Source organism: Rutilus rutilus (assembly GCF_951802725.1).
Source record: "Rutilus rutilus genome assembly, chromosome: 15".
NCBI lineage: Eukaryota > Metazoa > Chordata > Actinopteri > Cypriniformes > Leuciscidae > Rutilus > Rutilus rutilus.
In genome coordinates this window covers 3750602-3773125 of record NC_140220.1, presented here as the reverse complement: position 1 = coordinate 3773125, position 22524 = coordinate 3750602, and the positions used below count along the sequence as shown (strand labels likewise).

General features: G+C 37.8%; 1 protein-coding gene across 3 annotated transcripts in view; it reads right to left on the bottom strand.

Annotated features, from left to right (window-relative positions):
• Nucleotides 1–243: 243 nt before the first annotated feature.
• Nucleotides 244–22524, bottom strand: part of tmem121ab (transmembrane protein 121Ab) — a 54411-nt gene continuing 32130 nt past the window's right edge. For all 3 annotated transcript variants that reach the window (XM_084432974.1, XM_084432975.1, XM_084432973.1), the window contains one exon: nt 244–3224. In XM_084432974.1, coding sequence (XP_084289100.1) covers nt 946–1896 — 951 coding nt within the window. In that variant the 5' untranslated portion in view covers nt 1897–3224 and the 3' untranslated portion in view covers nt 244–945. The remainder of the gene's footprint in view (nt 3225–22524) is intronic.

Below are 22524 nucleotides of genomic sequence, written 5' to 3'. Positions count from 1 at the left end.
GTTTTAAGCAAAAACACTTAATTTAACATATTAAGTTTTGTTTTCTGAAAAACAAGTCATTTTGCTTCTTCACGTATCTATGATTTAAAAATGTTTAGATATTTGTACTGGAAACAAGACAAAAATACTGAGTAAGAAATCACTTTTTGCATTTTATTAGCATAAAAACCCTTCAAGCAATAGCAAAAACATTTATTTTAATTTTTTTTTATTAAATGGCTAAGTTCTCAAACAAAAATGTAAAAAAAAAAAAAAACAAGTACACAAGTGGTGTATATATATATATATAATAATAATAATAATAACAACAACAATAATAATCCATACACCAATCAATTGGAAGTGCATTCGCTTATTTCCTAAGAAATTCCTTATAATCATCGGATACAAATTTCTTACTTTCTTATTCATTCTAATTTCTGTAATGTCATCAACACATCATAAAACACGAGCGCAAACACATACTGCAGGCATGTAGGACTACTCCTCAACATTTGGTCATAATTATCAAACTCATCTGTCTAGTTCCTTCAATTATAAACTCATTACACTCTAGTTCCACCATTCTGTACTTGCAAGAAAGGGAAATTTCAGTCGGACACAAAAAAAGTGGACGTGGGAACGAGTATTTTGCCTCAAATGGGAAAAGTATTTTGCACCACAGTCACTCCACTACTGTACAGAAAGAAGCAGTTCTTCATTGCTAACTGTGGAGAAGATGGAGGAGAACAAATTATAAAACACTGAATGTTTTCCTTTGAACAACACCGCTCAAAATTGGCTGATTTACCTCAGTCAAGAACAGGACGGAGGACCTTATAATGCTGAAATGTTGTACCAAAGTACTTCAAAACAGTTCATCGGTTCATATCTGTTGGTTTGGATACTCCTTGTTGGCTCCAAGTACAATTGCATCAAACAAAAGACTTAATTTTGGTTCCTTGGTCATGTGTCCATAATATCCCGTGCTGGAGTGGGTTCATGTGGGAGGCTCGTAGCGTTCGGAAGAGCTTGTCCATGTCCCACCGAGTTCTGCTGGACTTCCATGGGAATTCCGGTTGCGTTCTCTCGATTCGGGAATTCTCGCGACTGTTTTCGGTATTCGAGAAAGGTGCACGCCTTGGTCGCGATCGCCACCACGTTCTTCCCGACGAAGATGGTGGAAACCCGGCTGTCCTGGAAGAGCACCATGTTGACGCCGCGTATGAGGATGGTCACGATGTTGATAGTGACCAGACTGAGAAGAGGATAGAGCATCATCTTCTGGGGAGACACGTGGTCGCCCTGCACGCTGATCTCGCTCAAAGACACGCAGGGAAGAATCAGAAGCAAAATGTAGCAGTAGAAGAACATCAAACCTTCAGCCCAAATAGGCAAACCCGTCCGCTGTGGCTCCCAAAGGTTTGCCTGCATATCCAGCAGGTCCAGCAAGTCCAAAGCCACCCAGAAGAGCCGACCCCTCATGTCCTCCTTCCTCCTAAAGGTACGGAAGTATTCCATGCTGTCCAGAGCCACCAGAACCAGGTATAGGCCTGGCACACAAATAGACAGCAATAAAGTTAAAGCCTTCCGGGCGACAGTCTCCAGACTCTTACGATCAGCCTTACAGTTCTGGAAGATAAAGTAAAGCTTGATCTCCAACACAAAGATATAGAGGAACCATAGGATCATGGCGTATCCTCGTCGAGCCGTCCGCACTTCTGCTCCAACCCAAACCGCCACATAGCGGAGGACGATAAGAAAGCAGACGTCACCGACCAGGACAATGATGCAGACGCCGATCTTTCGTGGGCCCTGGTTCTGCTCCACTAGGTAGGCGTCCATGAAGGCCATGCTGGTCATGATCACAAAGGTGGTAAGACACACATGCCGCTTGTCCGGTGGTGGCAACACCATGCTGAGGGCCACCACCACATGCACTCACTCACAGCAATGTCGTCCGCTTAGTTGCACTTGGTTTTGAAGGATTCACGATGTTGCAGGTCAAGCTTTGCTGGGCTTGTTGGAGCGGCTGCTTTTTCATCCCAGTTCGGCGAACTTTGAAGGCATTTGCGATTCCAATCTTTCGTAAACTTGACCCAGGAACAAAGTGAAAAGAAATTATTCTACTAAAAAAAGCCAATTTCTTCCAACTGACAGCTTGACTCACTGTTTTGAAAGGGTCGTATTGATTGTAGATCTGATGAAGCGGTGTTAAATGATGCAAAGTTACAAAAAAAGCCCAATGCAGGATTACATTGCAATTGAAATGCAACTCTAAAAAAAAAGAAGAAAAATACTGAGGAGACCTTGTTTCAAGCTGTTTGGAGCAGCTGCTTTTTCATCCCAGTTTGGTGAACTTTGAAAGCATTTGCATTTCCAATATTTCGTAAACTTGACTCAGGGACAAAGTAAAAATAACTTATTCTACAAAAAAGCCAATTCCTCCAGACTGACAGTTTTATTCACATTGCTTGGCAAGGGTCGTATTGATTGTAAATCTGAAGAAGCAGTGTTAAATGATACAAAGCTCCAAAAAAGGTCCAGAGCAGGATTACTTTGCAATAGAAATGCGACTCTTAAAGACCGAAGAGACCTGGTTTCACAATCTTGGTCTTGGCAGATGATTCTTCTCTGACACACTAAATGGAAGAGAAATCTGCCCATTAATCAGCAGGGTTGTATTGATCCTGTTAGACCGCATGCCTGCCCGACCTCAGCATTCTCAATGAGACGCCATAACTTTCCTCTTTCACGGTCATGCGATTGGAAGGTGATGTGAGGATACATGGGCTTTCCCGGAAGCTTTGCATGCATTTGCTGGATTGTGAGTTAGCCGTATTTCTTGTGACATGAAGGGAGCTTTGAGAAAATGGAGCCCAGGAACCGAATGTTCAGACTGTAGATACTCAGCAATTACCGAGTCAGAGTTCTTCAGGCTGAGGTCGGTCGTGGTAGGTCATTTTTCTAATAACGGGAAGGTAACTTTGAGAAAATGGAGCCCAGGAACCGAATGTTCAGACTGTAGATATTCAGCAATTACAGAGCACCATTTGTTTGTGTCTGCCAATGTAGAACTGCTCAGCAGTAGAAGATTGACTCTTGAGGGCTGGTGGTCTTTATCCATAGATCATTCAGACACAGGGTCAGTGGCTCCAGGGGCTCCACATCTGTCTATGGCTCCCCCAGGGGGAATCTCTTTTACTGGGCTTCAGTTTCATCCTCGCCTGCTCTTCTGACACAACCTAGAAAGAGAGGGGGAAGAAGAAGAGCTGTCAGCACAAAGTGGATAATAAATCACGGATTACTGCTAGGAGCCAACAGCACATCCGGTCCTGCCATGGTGTCAGCATCATTTAAAGACATGTGATAACAACATTGTGGAAATACACTGTTATATGGCCACTTATTCATTTGCACTTTGTATTAATACAGGGGATGCTCAATCCAGTGCAATAATCCATGACAATATTCCAGCATTGATTTGATCTCAAATGCAGGATGATGGAAGCTGAGAGATGTGTGAGAAACAGCAGAATTCACTCAAACCTTTCTTCTCCATAGATATAGTTATTGAGGTTAGAATTATACAGGTTTTATAAGTTGGTCTTTTAGTTAACACTTCATAAATGCATTTTTTTTTTCATAAATGCAAACATGCAATTTCTTTTTTTATGTATACATGACATGTCTTTGATCTTTGATACTTATCTAATCGCAGATTAATATTTCATTGCTCAAAACTGCTCTTTCATTTTTTAGCAGACATAACTGGGTTCTCAGGAATGTTTCTTTTAAGTAGCGACTTTGTCTCGGATGTTTAATTCCTTAGAAGGATCAAATATGCAGCTGAGTCAATAGCTATACAATAAGAGTAGAGCTCAGATCATTTGATATTGGAAGAATTGCTGAGAAATGATTGAGCTCTGATGTTTGATTGTAAACTTTGGTGTATTGGCTAAACATTGTACACTTTTTAAAACCTTGTTGAAACTAGATTACTGGGGCCTTTTTTTATTAAGGAGATCACATTTGTGATTTTCTTTTCTCTTCGTTATGCTTCTTCTCTCTTCAATATCCCACATTTTTGCCACAATACCATGTTTACAGTTACATTTACATTTTACATTTAGTCATTTAGCAGACGCTTTTATCCAAAGCGACTTACAAATTAGGACTAAATTAAGCGAGTCATCATGAAGAGGCAAAAACAACAACAACGCAAGAAGTGCTCAAAATACGAAGTTCAGGCATTATTCAGAGTAGCACAAGCCCGATAAGTGAGGTTTTAAAGGGAAAGGTTTTTATGTTTTTTTTTATATATATTTTTTTATATGAAGTTAAGTGCCCACGGAAGAGATGGGTTTTCAGCTGTTTTTTGAATGTTGTCAGGGATTCTGCATTCCCGATGAGTGTTCCACCAGCATGGAACTGTGAATGAGAATGTTCTGGAAAGTGATTTTGTGGCTTTCTGTGATGGAACCATGAGACGTCGCTCGTTGATCGATCGTAGGCGTCTGGTAGGGATGTAGGCTCGTAGGAGTGAGTGAAAGTGTTTACAGTTAGTGTTACTACAGTAAATAACGTTGGTGATTTGTGAATTGAAAAGTATTCTAACTATTGTGGCGTAATGTTCCTCCTGCTTTCCACATCAGTGTTATTGAGACTGGTGTCATCCGACCAGTTTAAATCACAGAGACATTTGAGGTTTTGTATCAGACCTTTTGCACCAAACATCAGTTATTAAATTTAGTTTCACTCACGGTTTAGTGCAACAAAATCTAGTGCTGTCACCTTGTCACACTGTGAAACTGCATGATTTGTAAATTATGCGTGGCGGGCCAAATATAGGCTTAATGTATTTTAATAGACAAGCTTCGGACTTTGGACACCCCTCGCTCTAAGATAATGTCTCTTTTTCAAGCCTGATGTTAAAACAAATATATGTATCGTCTGTCGAGCCAAGAATAATATAATTTCTAATCATGAGTTTGATGGATTTATGCAGGTCAATAAACGTCCATCATTAATAATTCAAGCTGGGAGACCGTAGAACTGTGTTTGGAAATCCATTTAGACTGACCTGTTTAATATTCACACACCAAGCCACTGGCGTTTTTCTGATAGCCAAGGTCGCAGGAGTGCTAATCAACACACTGGGCTGACATTTCACAAAAATTAAGCACAAATAATGAAAACCTGACAACACGCAGCTAGCTAAATCTCATCCGCTTGTCTCATTCCAGAGTAAAATGTCATTCAGAAAAATGGAAGAACAAACTAAAAAAAACAAAAAAACAGTTGAACTAAAACCAGGTAATTGGAGTGTGTTTTTAATGCAGACCATCAGGAGATGAGTTAAGCTCTCTGTCATGTCCAACACAATCTTATTAGCATTTGGCAGAGTACACAGATAGCAGACATAGATCTCATTTCTATGCTTGTCAGCTCAGAACGGGGGCAGATTTAAATCAATGTAATAGTCCTCAGAATGATGCATTAGTGATCACCTTGGGCTTTTTTTTACACTATCTGTATGATACATCACTTGAATATGAAAACACTGGAAGCGATGTACTTTTTCAGTATCTGCTTTGATATTTTGGAAGAAATATTAATCTTTAATTTTGTTTCAAACAGTTTTCCAAATGATTAAATGCAAAACCGTGACATTAGTAAAAGCATTAGATCTGTCGCGATGATCGATTGGTCGTCTGATCACGGTTATTCGAGCTAATTGCAATTATTTGAGAGAACCACAATAATTGTGAAGTTTGAATTTCAATCACAGTACATAGATAGACAGTGAAAGGTCTTCCTTCATACAAAATAAAGGTTTGTGGGTTTAATCAGACTGCATCATATTATATTAGAATATAATATATAATTTACTTTAATGCTGTGAAATATAATATAATATTATTTCACAGCATTAAAGTGTAAATCATGTGGGCCTATTTTATTATAATTTGTATTATTATATTATATATGATTCCATGTAAAAAAAAATAACATTAGGCTTACACTGTAAGTGACATGAACAAAACCGAATTAAATTGTTATTTGCAATTATTGCAATCATGATTGCGACATGCCTAGTAAGCATACTGTCATTTTTAATAATTGTTAATTTCAGTAAAGCAAATACTACTCAGATGTATAAATAGTAAAATATTTTAATTACAAATTCACATTTCAGTTAGATTTTTTTATATCAAAGAAATGAGAACTTTAAATGTACAATACAATATAAAAATATACAATATATTTTATACAAAATATACATATTGTTTTATATACAGTATAAAAATAGCTTAATTTAGTTTTATGCAAAATATAGTTTCATATTTTTTACATCCAGTGTCACATTTCAGCTAGATTTAAGAAATGAGAACTTTAAATGTACAATACAATATAAAAATATACAATACATGTTATACAAAATATACATATTGTTTTATCTACAATATAAAAAATAGCTTAATTTAGTTTTATGCAAAATATAATTTCATATTTTTAATAAAGATTTTTGGGTGAAACTTGTCAGACATGTGACAGACTCATTCCAATTGAAATTACAGATCGAAATTAATTCATAAAATAAACCTTAAAGGCTGAAAGGTTACTCTTTGTAAAAGACCCTTATGGAAAGAAAACTCACAAATCTCTTAACTATGTCAGTTGCTTCTCCAAGACATGACCATGGTGAGCAGATGGAGACTTTCGACCCCAGTAATCTCACACACGTCTCCTCTAGAGTTTCAGAAGAGATCTCAGTGTTTTTCAAATTGCTAACCATTTCTCATCAAACGATATGTTGATATCCATCCATATTCATTTTACATCTTTATACGCATCACAGCAAATCAACAACTGACTCATTTGTGCCTACTTTTTATTTCGGCAAAGGAATTTTAAAAGAAACATCTGTGACAAAGTGGATGCCAAAGCCCTTGCAGATAACCGACTGCAAACCAGACAAATGTTCAAACTTTTCTTAATGTCTCTTCAATACAACTTGCTTCAAAGTGAAGACACGATTATGTTGAGCACAGCTGTTCTCAGACACAAACAGAAATCTTTAGTGTTGCCTGAATTAAAACAATGAATTATAAAATGCATCCTCTTTCAAGGCCCTAATGCATAATGAAAAAGTCTGCAATATTCATTTCATATGTCATTCAAAGAAACGCATTTTGTCAGTTGTCCTTTTCTATAGCCTATCGAGTGCTGAAAAATAACACAAATCTTCTGATTAATCGTCAAATCAGTTTAAATCTTTGATCAGAGCTGGCTGACATCACCAGTGCCAATTCATTTCACAGTGCACAGGTTTTTATCAGTCCAACCAGCAAACACAATCATGTGTACAAGCTTCTGAGGAAGAGCCAAAGTTTGTGAGGTTCATGGCATCAAACATTTGGAAGATATCCTGGAGTTTTATTGGAGACACTTGGTATCAAGTAAACAAGATATTCATGAGCAGAACTGAATATTAGAGATAACAGGGCCGACCACCAGTGTGTGAAACGCAACGTGAATTCATGAAAATACATGGACTTCACCTGTGCAAAACAGTATTCTGGTGTGAAAAAAATGTTGTGGCTTATTGACAACCGTAACTTTGAAGTTTACACTACATTTCGTCACCGTATTATTCTTAAGGAAGTCATTCGAAGGTTTAGACACTAAATAGTGAGTGCATCAAAGACTCAAATAGTAACAGCAAGCTTTTGACTTGATTTTTATCCCCTCTATCGAGTGTGAGGATTTTTGACAGTTTACATAAGAATAAATTCATTGAAAAAAAGCAGATTGCTGTTTATTATTTACTTATACTACGGGACTGTTGAATGCTTGAATCTGATTGGTTGACGAATGTTCAAAGGTGTGCAATTATTAAAGGACAAGTTCGGTATTTTACACTTAAAGCCCTGTTTACAGATCGTTTCTGATGAAATAGAACGGTTAAGATTAAAATTTGGACACATGCTGCTGTCCCGAGAATTTTAGGTTTATTTCGCTTTCCCCAAAACCTCCAGAATGGGTGTATAGGTGCACTGGAACAATCCTTCCTAAAACGCATTAAACTTTCGTTTACAAAGAGATGAAACTCACCGAGTGGTCAGGGGTGTTCACTGGTGTGCTCACTCAAAAATCGCTGCAAAATATGCTTTCCAACAGGTTTTATCGTAGTTTTTGTCCAACTCCATTGACTTGTATTGAAAGAGCTGTGTGAGGTACGGTATTACTCCGCCGCTTCTTCTTCTGCTTCTTCCGTGTATTCAATGAAATGCTAGTGGTTTGCTTGCAATTGGCAAAGGTGCATTATCGCCACCAACTGGGCTGGAGTGTCTATTATTCAAGCTCTCAACGGAAGAATCTACGGGTGTGAGACGTTTGGAAAAATAGATCCACAGTTTTACAACGAATGGTAAAACACCTGTTGGAAAGCATATTTTGCAGCGATTTTTGTGTGAGCATATCAGTGAACACCCCTGACCACTCGGTGAGTTTCATCTCTTTGTAAACGAAAGTTTAATGCGTTTTAGGAAGGATATGTTCGAGTGCACCTATACACCCATTCTGTAGGTGGGGGGGAAAGCGAAATAAACCTAAAATTCTCGGGACAGCAGCATGTGTCCAAATTTTAATCTTAACCGTTCTATTTCATCAGAAACGATCTGTAAACAGGGCTTTAAGTGTAAAATACCGAACTTGTCCTTTAAACGCACGGCTAAAGTAGTTCCAGGCAGGTTTTGACCGCATTACAGCTCCATATCACTTCGCCAAATGATTTCAGTGATTTCAAACATCCGTACAGCCGACAACAGCAGAAGAACCAAAACCCACAACGACACTGACCGAACAAATAAATATAGTAAACAACGGGATAAAAACGACAAATTATTTCCATGTTTTTGCCACAAAATTACGTTTTGTGTACGGAAAGCACATACTCTTTTTCTCCCGCTCAAACACACACACACACAGTACGGACACACTCGCACAGAAACGTGTTGTCAGCACTGCTCAGACGATTTTATCAGTAAAATAGATTCAATACATGACATTTCTCACTAGCGAGGGAATAACGGCGCTGTATTTGAAGCAGATAAACTTACAGTTTCTCTATTAGTAGAGACGCTGTTGCCGAACACTGTTGAGAGACACACAGACTCAGGTTATTCATACACGCTTAATCTCTCTCTCTCTCTCTCTATGACTGCATTAGGCCCCGATCACACCTAACACGTTTTTCAGGTTCAAAAACGCGAGGCACACAGCACTGCCCCGATCACACAGAACGAGCAGTGCGCTGCGTTTTTTATGTTGGCGAGGCAACCACCGAAACAGCTGTCCTGTCAGTCAAGTAAACGTCAAATCAGCCTTATATTAACTTTATTTACTTTCTGTTAACATTGTGGTAGTTATGGTTATGGTAGTTATGGGATGAGATGTGTAAGATACTAGTCCTATACAGTGTTTTAGTGACAAAAACCTGATAAATGTCTTGAAATACAACGTCTGAACAATGTCTTGAGGTGTGGTAACCGTAGAGTGTAATAATTGACTCTGTTCCATTGAATTATTAGAAAATGATATACACCGAGGTGGTACAGCTTTGTGTGTGCATTATGTTCTTAAGATTCAACAGACTGTCGTCAATTATTCATTACTTACAGTATGCTGTATTAATGTATTTTGGTAGTCTGAATCATTTGTCATGCAGCGAAAACCGCAGCGCCTGCAGTTTCAGTAACAGAAGCCACAGAATGGAAGTGAGCTCATACAGTCTTAGAGAGGTGTGTTTGGCAGGGAAGCGGAGAGGTGAGGATTCAGATGCAGCATCCGTTTATTCAAAAAACACAAACAAAGGGGAACCAGGTACACAACAGCTTACAAGAGGTGTAAAGACAATGACCGACAAAAGACAACTGAAACACAGGGGTATAAATACACAAGGGCTAACAAGGGACAGGTGAAGGTAATAAGTTACAATGGAAACAATGTAGGCAATGAATCAAAGCAAACAGGAACTAAACACATGCGGAATACAGGAACAATGAGAACAAAACACTACAAAATAAAAGACCATAAAACAAAACCAAGACAACATGTAACACCTGTACACATAATTTTCTTTTATTATACTGTATATGAGATATTTTCACATGGATTTTGATTGGATCGATAGCTACAATATCAGTCCTTTTAAATAAGGTCACTTTTCAATTTATACATGCATTAGAAATCATGTTGTACAAGCATTATTTTAGCTATAATCATCAGTTATAATACATTTTTATGTAAATGGATACAAACACAATAGTTGGTTCAGCGATATACATTTTTGGCCCAGAATAAACCAGATTTTATGTCCATAATAAAGCATCTGGCCGCTAGAGATGAATCAAACTTACCAAAAAAGTAATCAATCACACTATCAAGAAGTATGCCCAGCTTAGTGAATCACCTGGCACTGATGCCATCATTTAAGTATTAATCATTAACAATGTCTACAGCATGCATCTGGGTCTTAGGTTTGTCAAGCAAGTAGAGTATGCTGTCTCAATTATATTAACATGTCTTCCAGATGCTACACTGGCACTTCGGTTGGCATAGCAGATGTCCCCTGACATCCCTTTTATAATTGTGCATTTTACATCCTCTTTCTCTGACTTTTCGTGCTGACAGAACACGATGTACATGGTGGATGTCTGTTTTACAAGCTATTATCAAAAGTAAACACATTAACATGGACGTTGTCTCAGCATAATGAAGTAAAACGACATGTTAAATATTAATTGGGAAACAGATTTTTGTGGCCCTTGTGCGTTTTGTGCTAGTCAGTCTGTTTGCTCTCAGCTAAATATACACCAACCGTGCCAGCTGTTTACCTGAGGGACAGTTATTTGATTCCCCCAGCAAAAAAAATAAAATTAAAATGTATATTAATTCACAGGCATTAAGCAAGGTCATGAAAATGCTGGTACACTAGGTTGCTCTCATTTAGTTCTGTGTAATTATTCATGGCTTATTCTTATTCGGTCATCTTAAAGAAACTAGATGAGTTGGGCCATGAAATTAAATGACAAGGAGGCTTATTCAAGGAGGCTAATTCAGATAATTAACCAATACTAGTTGAGGGTTGTTGTTACATGCTAAAGTAGGGCAAGCATCACTGTTACTTTTGCTCAAATTGGTGGTCTGATCGAACCATTAAACCACTTTGGCATGTAATTCACGCCAGAGCATTTGATTTTTACCTGGTGGACGATAAAACATCAATTAACCATGAAATATGTCAATTCGTAATTTTATGTAAAATTGCAGTATTTATTATAAATGATTTATCTGTGCACATCTTTTTTTTATTTTATTTTATTCAAGTGCCTCGTAATCTCTTCTCTTCTCTTCTCTTCTCTTCTCTTCTCTTCTCTTCTCTTCTCTTCTCTTCTCTTCTCTTCTCTTCTCTTCTCTTCTCTGATGATAGCAAACAACAACCATCCAATCATTCCCCATTTCCACAAAATCAAGTCCCGCCTTATATATATATATATATATATATATATATATATATTTTTTTTTTTATGAGAAGCTGTTTCACTCGGATATACGTCACAATAGGGAAGAAAAGACTATCGCAACCTCAGTTTCATGATTACTTTAAGGGTAAACCAGTAAGCAACAACCCTAGTAAAGTAGCAAAAGAGTGCTGCAGGGATGACGTAGTTTTGTAGGCCAAAACCTTAATATGATTCAGCATTTTTGTTAAATGCCTGAAATAGGAACTGTAGTTTATGATTTGTTTTCACAGCTTTTACTTGTCTTGAAAAAGCTGGTTACTAACAAGTGTCTAAATGAGACTACAGAGGTTGTCGGGACATTAAACATGATCACACCAAACAGGTAAACTCATCTACTCACGAGTCGCTTTAACTTCCTCCTTGTTGTGTTTATAATCCCTCTCTTGCGAACTATTCCAACTCAGGCATATTACTGGGGTCCTAAGCTGGGACTCATCACTTCGCTGGGACTCAACACTTCAGCGGATCCCCTACTTTTCTTCTTCTATCCTTCCGAGTGAATGTCTTGTAAATGACACGGCTCAGTGCTGCCCTCTGACATCTGGTATAAAACGCACTTGCACAAGTCATCTGCGGTGGAGTATACTTTATCTGTGTCCGAAATTGTCCCCTATACCCTTAAATAGGGCACTATGTACGGTAAGAAAATACCCATAATACACTATGAAAGTCGCAAGCAGAAAGAAGTTCAGTGTCTGACCAGAAGATGGCGCATGCAGCCGAATCCAAACCGCGCTGGTCCAATGTGGCTACAGCGTAATATCATACAGTACAGCTGGATAAACTGAGAATCATGATTTTTTTTGTTTCAAATCGAGACAACGACCTTTCAACGTGATTAGGTAATGTGTGGCGCATTGCAGAGCTAGTGCAAGATGAGTATTTGTGGTTAAAAAGTTTTAGAAAAAAAAAAAGTTTTAGAAAATGATGGTTTGGCTCGATAAGACTCTTATTCCTCGGCTGGGATCCTGTAGAGCCCTTTGAAGCTGCACTGAAACTGTAATTTGGACCTTCAAACCGTTGGATCCGATTGAAGTTTTCCTCAAACCATTATTTCTTTTCGACTGAAGAAAGAAAGACATGAACATCTTGGAAGACGTGGGGGTGAGTAAATATTAATTCTGAAGTGACCTACTCCTTTAACTTTTATTCCAGTACTTCTGTGATCATTTGAATATTTGTAACAAAAAAATGATACAGTGTGTGGTTGAAAAGTCTGTTTGTGAAGCTGTTTTATACCTATTACAGTTTTTCTCGATTGTTTACACACATTTTCTGGTACTTGAGACACAATGACCACAACATGTAACTCATTCACCAACCCCCTGAACCAATTCTGCTAAACTACAAGCACAATTCCTGCTTTACACTCAAATTGCAGTTCTAAAACACACTTTTTTCAAAACACTACACACAATTCTCTGCTTTTGGCACAATTTTCATGCAGAAAATCTCTTGTTTTCACAAGGAACACACTGCCATTCAAATATGCACACTGACTCATCACATGGGCAAACACCCGTCACACAGTTTTACAATTAGCAATCAGAGCTTTAGCATTAAAGGGCAACAGGTGAGCTCTTCAATGGAGCAATGGATGCCAACATTGGAATTTTTTTTTTATTACTGTAACTGTATACAGTAAATTCTTCTGTTGTTTTGTATGTAGACCACTGTATGTACTTTGTGATGGTTGGGATGTACACTGTGTACATTGTTTTTGTGGGAAAAATAAAATATATTCGTTACCGTGTATTTGTGTGATCTGAGTATAAAAACAATATTCTCAGATATTTTACAACACACTTATATATGTACTGTCTGTAGTAAGTGTAACACTGAACAAAAAAAGGCCTAAATCATTATGATGAATGGAGAAGAAGTGTTTTCCATTCATCATAGTGTTTTACATTGAGCACATCAGTGTTCAACTGGTTCTTATAAATGTCTATTCATATGATGGTTTGTGTGTGTCATTTGAAAACAAAATACCATTTTGAGAAGAAATAACATTGTTTTGAATGTAAAGTTTCATTTTGCAGGAGAATTGAGGGGTTTTGCCCATTGTGTGTGTGTGTGTGTGTGTGTGTGTTTTTGGATTTGTGTGTAGAGTTCTGAGAATATGAGGCATGCTTTCAGAAAATGTGTGTAAACAATCGAGAAAAACTGTAATGACAACTGAAGTCTCAGTGGCAGCGCCAACACAGATTCGTTTTTCGGTGTGATTTGATCAAAGTTTTAACAGAACTTTGTCATTTTGAAATGAGATTGCGTGGGTGTTTTAATCAAGATCATGATCTTTTACCAATGAATCGTGCAGCTCAACAACTTCCATGACAGATTTCAAGATAAATCCTTTAATTACTACTGGAGCTGCCAGTTAGCCACGTTTCAAATTATTATAAAGCAAGCACAAAGTACACAAAAGAGGCGGCCCTTCCGTCGCACTCAGTGTCCGAATTCACTCACTCGTTTTCATTCACTCCGTCAAGTGAACTATATTAGTGGAGTAATGTAGGGAATAGTGAATTGGGGGGGGATTTGGGACACAGCCTTTGAAAGCTGTGCAGACAAGATTGTGTGTGAGAACGCACAAAATGAAGTATACCCGAGCTCTATTGTAGTTGTGCCCTATCATGATAAACAATGTTTAAGAATCATACATTTATGTTGGTCACAGAGCTTATTTTTAGCAATAATCCAAAATCCTGCTGGGTTTTTGTCTGAACCAGGGTGATGCAAACTGAAGTAAAGCCTACAAAAATCTGCCATCCCTCCAGCACTTTAAAGAAATAGCGTTTAACCATGCAAAAGTCTTTAAAGTAATTTGATCTCTTTGGCCATTATGGGATAGTTTGGGGTTTTAGCAAAATTAATAGCATAAATAATCCTTGAAAAACCAACTACTTTAAACTGACTACAGGCAAAAGAAAGATAGGAGTGTTTAATCAAATATGTATTAGCATGAAGCCAAATCCGAATGCTAAATGGATAAACGTTTACATTTATTCATTTAAAAGACACTTTTATCCAAAGTGCCTCACAAATGAGGCATTATGCAATAAGAGCTATTCATCCAGGGACACAGAAACATATATCGATACATTTTAGTTGAATTTGCAGCTTATTCTGGTCAAGACCTCCCCACTTAAACTGGAAGAGACCATCTGACCGAGCAACCAATCACATTTAGCTTTTTTAAGTTTTGAATTAGAGTAATGCCAATCATTTTCCAACTTTCATTTTCAGGAGGCACATATCTTGCGCGATGATTTCATTTCACAGAAATGTCTTTCTCCCTTTGAGTAAGTTGATTTGTTCTAAGCAACATTTCTATTAAAATGTCAATCCAAATGTGTTCTTTATGCACAAAGAAGGATAAAAGGGATCAAAGCTTGTATGTATAAATAATTCATCCTCAAAGTGAAGAGAATACGTGCGATTCCTCCCTCCTGTCACTCAAACCTCCTGAGAAAAACAAGCGGCGTGAGAGTTCAGAGAGTAACAGGCAGAAGAACATCAAACGTACAAAAATATTCCGTCTTAGATTAGCAATTAATTAATGAACATCCAGTTATTCTGCTTCCCTGCTATACAATTTAATAAACAGTTAAAAAGGCCTTACGATGATAGAGTTTTATATATTGAGAATATATGTGTGTATATGATAGAGCACACACACACACACACACACACACACACACACACACGCACACGCACACGCACACGCACACACACACACACACACACACACACATACACACATGTCTGGTTCACTATCTTTGTGGGGACTCTCCATAGACGTAATGGTTTTTATACCATACAAACTGTATATTCTGTCCCCTTACACTAACCCTACCCCTAAACCTACCCATCACATGAAACATTCTGCATTTTTACTTTCTCAAAACAACTCATCCTGTGTGATTTATAAGCCTTTTGAAAAGTGGGGACCGCTGGCTGGTCCCCACAATGTAGGTGATCTCAGGTTTTACTATTCTTATGGGGACATTTGGTCCCCACAATGTAATATAAACAAGGGCACACATACACACACACACACACTATATACAGGGCTTGACATTAACACCCGCCAACTCACCAAATGCGTGTGTATTTCAGCAGTGTGTAACACAGTCACTCCTGATAGCCACTTTGGCAGGTTGAATTTGATATAATATACAGTTTTCAGTTGTAGTCTATTAAGAAGTCATGCATAAAAATATCTATGTGGCAGTTTTCCCCCATGGTGTCAAAATGTCAAAATTGTGAAAATGCTGAGTGGCTAGTAACTTTGGAAAACCTCTAACCACAGTGGCTAGTGAGCAAAAAGGTTAATGTCAAGCTCTGTAAATATATATTTTATACTTCAGTGCTGTTGAATGCTTGAATCTGATTGGTTGATGAACGTTCTAAGGTGTGCAATTGATTTCAGGGAAACGCACGGCTAAAGTAGTTCCAGCAGGTTTTGACCACATTACATATCACTCCGCCAAATGATTTCAGTGATTTCAAAGGTCCTTACAGCCGACAACAGCAGAAGAACCAAAACCCACAACGACACTGACCAAGAACATAAATATAGTAAACAATAGGACAAAAACGACAAATTATTTCCATGTTTTTTGCGATTAAAATTACGTTTTTTGATGTACGGAAATACTCTTTCTCCTGCTTTAAACACACACACACACAGTACGGACACACTCGCACAGAAACGTGTTGTCAGCGCTGCTCTGATGATTTTATCAGTAAAATAGTTTAACAACTTAAAAGCTACATGACATTTCTCATAACGGCGTAACGGAATAACGACGCTGTTCTTGAAGCAGATAAACTTACAGTTTCGCTATTAGTAGTAGAGTATTGCTACAACAGAGGCTTGGGATTAGATGCGTAAGAAATTAGTCCCCCACCAAATGGTGTTTTAATGACAAATGTCTCAATACATTATCTGAACAATGTCTTGAGGTGTGGTAACCGTATAGTATAAGCGTAATAAGCCGTTGAATTATTGAAAAATAATGCTTCGCATCATGGCCGCATTACTAACCTGGTGTGCATTCTTTTTCTAACACGCACACACACACACACACACACAGATGCACGCACACACACACACAAACATATATATGTATATATTTATGCTTGTATTTATTTGAAAATGCCACGTTTATTTCAGCGGTTGTTGCTGATTTTATCATACTTTTAATAAGCACTCTTCTACTGAACATTACTTTTGTTATTTTGGTAAATTGTTGATGAAACGGATGAAAAGGATGTGTAATAAAAAACTGCATACTGATCAATAAAAATTATTGAATATGATTTCGTATATCAGCAGCACAGTGAGCACATTGATTTGTTAGGCACGTAATGTTGTTCATTTATTTAATGATGAGCACTGTTCACCCTCAGGACAATAAAGGTTCTTTTTCCAGTGCTTATCCACAGTCTTTAATCTTAAATGTCAATATCCACTTTTTATCTCCTTCTGTAATTCATAAAAAAGAAACGTAGGTGTGATTTTATTATTCTGTGCTGAACAATCTTCGGCTTTTAATCTGCGTCTCTAGTATTATACCTACATTTTTCCCTTTCAAACTAGCAGAGAAATACAACAGACTTACAGTAAATAATCGTCTGTTGTGCTGAGTAAAAGAAAACTGATCTTCACAAAAAAAAAACTACAACTACAATAGTTTGTCATGAGTTTGTTAACTTTGTCTGACAGTTAGGGCCCTATTTTAACGATCTGAAACACAAGTATCAAGTGCGAAACGCAAGTAACTTTGTGGGCGGGTCTTGGGCGCTGTTGCTATTATACCGGCGGGATAAATGACTCTTGTGCCCGACGCAAATCTAAAATGGGTTGGTCTGAAGTAGCTTCATTATTCATAGGTGTGGTGTCGTAACGTGAAATAAACCAATCAGAGCGTCATCTCACATTCCCTTTAAGAGCAGGCGCGCTTGTTACATGGCGGATTGCTATTATAGCGGCGGATTTGCCAGGCGCACGCCAGGAGAGGTTCACAGCCGAGAAGACCGACGTTCTCGTCAGGGCCGTAAAACACAGAGAAGTGACGTTGGTGATGGAACCCCCCCCCCCCCCCCCCCCCCCCCCCCCCCACAAATTAGCTTCGGTTAAACAGGCGTATAACAATTTGGGTAAATGTGTAAGCTAGATTTATGCCTATTTTTTCACATCTTAATGGACACAACAATGATTTCCCTCGTGTGGTAATATTTTTCCTTGTAATTATGTATGGTTTGCAAAAATGGCAACTGCTGCGTCTGTGTAGATGAGAGAAGCAAAGTGTATGCGCGTTGTGCACACGCTACATTATGGCAAAGCATTTGCCCTTAAAATAGCATCTGAATAATGCGCCACTGACTTTAGACGAGGTTTTTCCTGGTCTGTGGTGGAATTGATTTCTGAAACTGCAAAATAGCACCAGGGAACATTTGCGCCGGAACACGCCTCCTCTTTTCACTGAACCGCCCCCGGGAGCGCAAGTTCATTCCCTTATTTACCGACGTGCGTCTGCCGAGGGAAAAGGCCGCTGATGTGCGTCGGGTGCAAAATAGGAATGATACATGTATCGGTGTATAAAGTCAATTGTGCTGGGTGCAAGATAGGGCCCATAGACTTGAAGTTTGAATGTTGTAGGTCTGTACTGGGGATGGATGAGATCAATATCAGAAGGGAAGATCATAAGTACGGATCAGTTAGAAAAATAAAGCATGTAAAGTTAACAAAGCATGTAACAGCTCAAGTGCTGTTTTGATTTTAGGATGTAGCTTTAAAAGAGATTTTATGGTTTTTGTTGTCAAGCCAACATAATAAATTCTTTAAGAGTAAATTGAACAAATGCATTAGTCAGAAAACTGCCAAAGAGTAAAACAAAAACAAAAAAAAACAACAACATCCAGTGCTTTGCCTGATGGGAAATCTGAAACTGGCTAGAAATGACATTTTCACTGGACATTTTGCTGTAGGGTAGTAAATATTTTTTGTTCAATAAACACTCAATATTTTTGTTTCTACATTTTGGTCCATTTATATTCTGGGTGGTTCTTAATCGTTGCTTGAGGGGGTTTGTTTGAATCACTAACTCCGAGAATAAGCAATAGTGACTGTAGCCTTAGTAAACACCACTAATGAATAAATATTGTTCTGAGTTGCTCATTAATAATAATCAGCAACTATAACAAGTTTAATTGTGCTTACTTTGCATTTTAGTAAATGCTTCTCATCCGGACAATTATGCACTTTGCTTCATTGTAATTTCGTCTGGAGCGGGCTTGATTTGTGCAATTTATTCAAGCGATTGAAGAGATAAACATGTTACTTTTTGTGTAATTGAAGAAAAAAAAAGAAAGAAAGAAACCTTTTATATTAACATCACACTCATATCAGGATACCAAAAGCCACAAGTCTGCTAAACCTCTATTTGGATTTCATATTTGTTTCAGTTCAGAAGTGACATGATATCCTAGTTACTATATAGCTGTGATGCTTCAGTGTTGTTCGTCATGCAACAGATTTGAGGGATATATTTTGAGGTTGAGGTTTTGTGGTTAGAGTTAGAGTTTGTTCAGATCAATAACCCTATTATGAGCAGTAGTGACTTGGTAAACAAAAATAACTGATTAAAATGAATGTAGAAGCAATTCAGAGAAGACTAACCCCTGAGTGCAAAGTCTTGATCTTTCTATCAGTCGTGTTAATCACTGTGGTGGATAAAGTGATGAAAGTATCTACTCTGTATTCACCAAACACATCCAGCTCAGATAATCGCTCTCTCTCATGCTCTCCAGAGCCTCGATTAATGCAAGGGATTGTGATTATACCAGTCATTTCACCTTCATCGCTCATGGATTAACTCAAGGTGAAGACAATGTCAAACCGTTCGGTTCAGGATCAGTGTATTCCTGAAAAAAACATCCGATTTGACATACGCAAAAACATCAGAATACAAGTCTTGAGGTTCAGTCCTTAATGGATTGACATTGTCTTCACTTTTGCAAATGCAGTAGCCTTAGGTTATTTTAAAGGGGTGGTTGATTATGATTTCACTTTTCTAACTTTAGTTAGTGTGTAATGTTGCTGTTTGAGCATAAACAACATCTGCAAAGTTACAACGTTCAAAGCAAAGGGAGATATTTGCTTTTAAAGAAATCGCTTTTTAAGGACTACAACAAACGGCTGGTAGAGACTACACCACATTCCTCCCGGGTTAGTGACATCACCAACCCTAGAATTTACATAAACCCCGCCCCCTTAACACGATTTATAGATTATCATGACAGAATATGCTAATCAATGACTAGAAGATAACTACACATCAGCTACATAAATTCACCATTCAGAAAGGTTGTCTACCTGTATATGTTGTCACTTCTTCTTGAGTCTCTCCATCATTGTCTGACTCCGGTTTGGACATAAAAGGCTAAAAGTTTTAGAAATTTTCAGTGCATGTCTGTGTGAGTGCAAGCTGTTGTAGCTCCGCCCTCTGTGCCGGGAGCAGCAGCTCATTTGCATTTAAAGGAACAGACACAAAACGGTGCGTTTTTGCTCACCCTCAAAAAGTGACGACTTTAACGTGCTATATAAAAATATCTGTGGGGTATTTTGAGCTAAAACTTCACACACACACTCTGGGGACATCAAAGACACATTTTACATCTTGTGAAAAGGGCATTACACCACCCCTTTAACTCTTATTTGGAGCAAACAGTTTACACTATATTGTTCAAATGTTTGAGGTCAGTTTAATATTTTAATGTTCTTGAAAGAAGTCTCTTCTGCTCACCAAGGCTGCATTTATTTGTTCAAAAAATACTGTGAAAACAGTAATATTGTGAAATATTATTACAATGTAAAATAACTCATTTCTATTTTAATATATTTTGACATGTAATTTATTCCTGTGTGATCAATGCTAAATTTTCAGCATCATCACATCATCATCACATCAGCTCAAGAAATATCTCTTATTATAAATGTTGAAAACAGTTGTGCTGCTTGATATTTCTGTGGAAACCGTGATACATTTAGTGTTTCATCATACTTTGATGAATAGAAAGTTCACAAGAACAGCATTAATTTTAAATAAAAATATTTTTTGACATTATAAATGTATTTACCATCAGCTGTGATCAATATAATGCATCTTTGCAAAATAAAAGTATGATTTTTTTTTTACAAAAATATTTTGAACGGTATCATCTAATGTTAACACTCTAGTATCACGTGTCTGTACAGTTATATGCATATGCAAAAATTGTATGTATAGTGTTGTAAGGTTCATTATGGTATTTGGGAAGGAGGTGCATGTATAATCTTTGCTAACTGGTGTAGAATCTGACATGTGGTTTTGTAACTCAAACATTTGTATGACATTATGAGGCCTCTGGAAATAATGGCAAACGTCAACGTATTTTAGAATAACGCAGGAGCAGCTTTTCTTCAGACGGCATCCAGCTAATCGAATCAGATGAAAGTTTAATGTTTAATTCGGATTGAGGCTCACGCTGTGTCGATGACAGCCAGTCTCACACCGCAGCATTACAAACCACACATTTACACATTTATTAACATCAAATGAGCAAATGTGTCATTACTCTGACTAGAAGCATAATGCAAAGCTCTCTGCCTGTTTTCAAGGTCAAAGCTGATCTCAACCAATACAGACTAATGCAGAATCATGTCTTCAGGCTGAGAAAAGGCTCCTCGACCATAATAGACATTAATAAGTTTGACACATCTGTGGCTGCTACCGAGCGCTAGTGAAAATCCACATCGCCATAATATTTTTTGGGTAAAACACTCCAAATGAAATAATTCAGACATTTAAATATATGAACGTGTTTTGTCACATTTTGCCATCAATATTTTATTGGAAAAGTTGCGCCAGACACATTTCTGGCTGAGGATCTGGAACGACTTTCCTTCCGTCAATCGGATTCATTTTGTCCGCACATCAGGATTTAGACGTAACCAACAGGATCAATTAATTATAGACAATTAGTGTATGTGCATCCGTATCTTTTACTACTCTTTAACAACAGGGGTCAAACGCAGCACAGCGTAACATGGCTTGTGCCAATTTTAAAAGAAATTGTGAACGTGAACAGTTTGCCAGAAATGTCTTTGGATGGGTGAAAGGATCTGCCAACAGCTTAAGAGGCAATGTGCAATTAAGACCGAGAAATTCATTAAGCAATGGAGAAGAAACTCTTCTGAGGGATATGAATTCAGATTTTGATGCTACATTAATATTAAAGGGGTCCTATAGTGTGTAATGTTGCTGTTTGTGAATGAAATTGTTCCATAGTTCCTTCACTGGGAGTTCTTCTCTATATCAGTGTCAGTGTTTCTGAACTCCTGAAACGCCTCCATTGTAGTCTTGAGTTTCTTCCGGGAACAAACACGTCACAATATTCCTCATTTAAATAATTAATACGCAGAATAAAGGGGCGGGGCCTGGTTGAGTTATGGTAAAGGGCGGGACACAAACACACTCGAAGCTCTCGACCAATCACAACACACTGATCTAGCCGACCAATCAGAGCACAGTGTGATTTTCAGAAGGAGGGGTTTCTTAGAGACGGGAACTAAAAACAGGGATGTGTTTCCCGAAAGCATCGTTAGCCAACAAACATTCGCAAACAGCATCGCAAAGTGTGTGTTTGGAACGACAGCGTCGACCTGTGGTTAGAAGAGTAGTTTCTAGTTTGCATGACATGTGGACTCAATGAATCCTGATCTTGAGCAAAATAAGCAAGCTGACATTCAGTACAATCTATATATTTTATTTATAATACATAAAAATGTCATTTACGTCTTTTAGTTTGTCAAGAGATTTAAAGCGTAGTTTTTGAAGAGTGCACATGTGCGTATACGTGCTCTAGTATGTAAGAACGAGGCTATGATTGAATCTGGAAATAA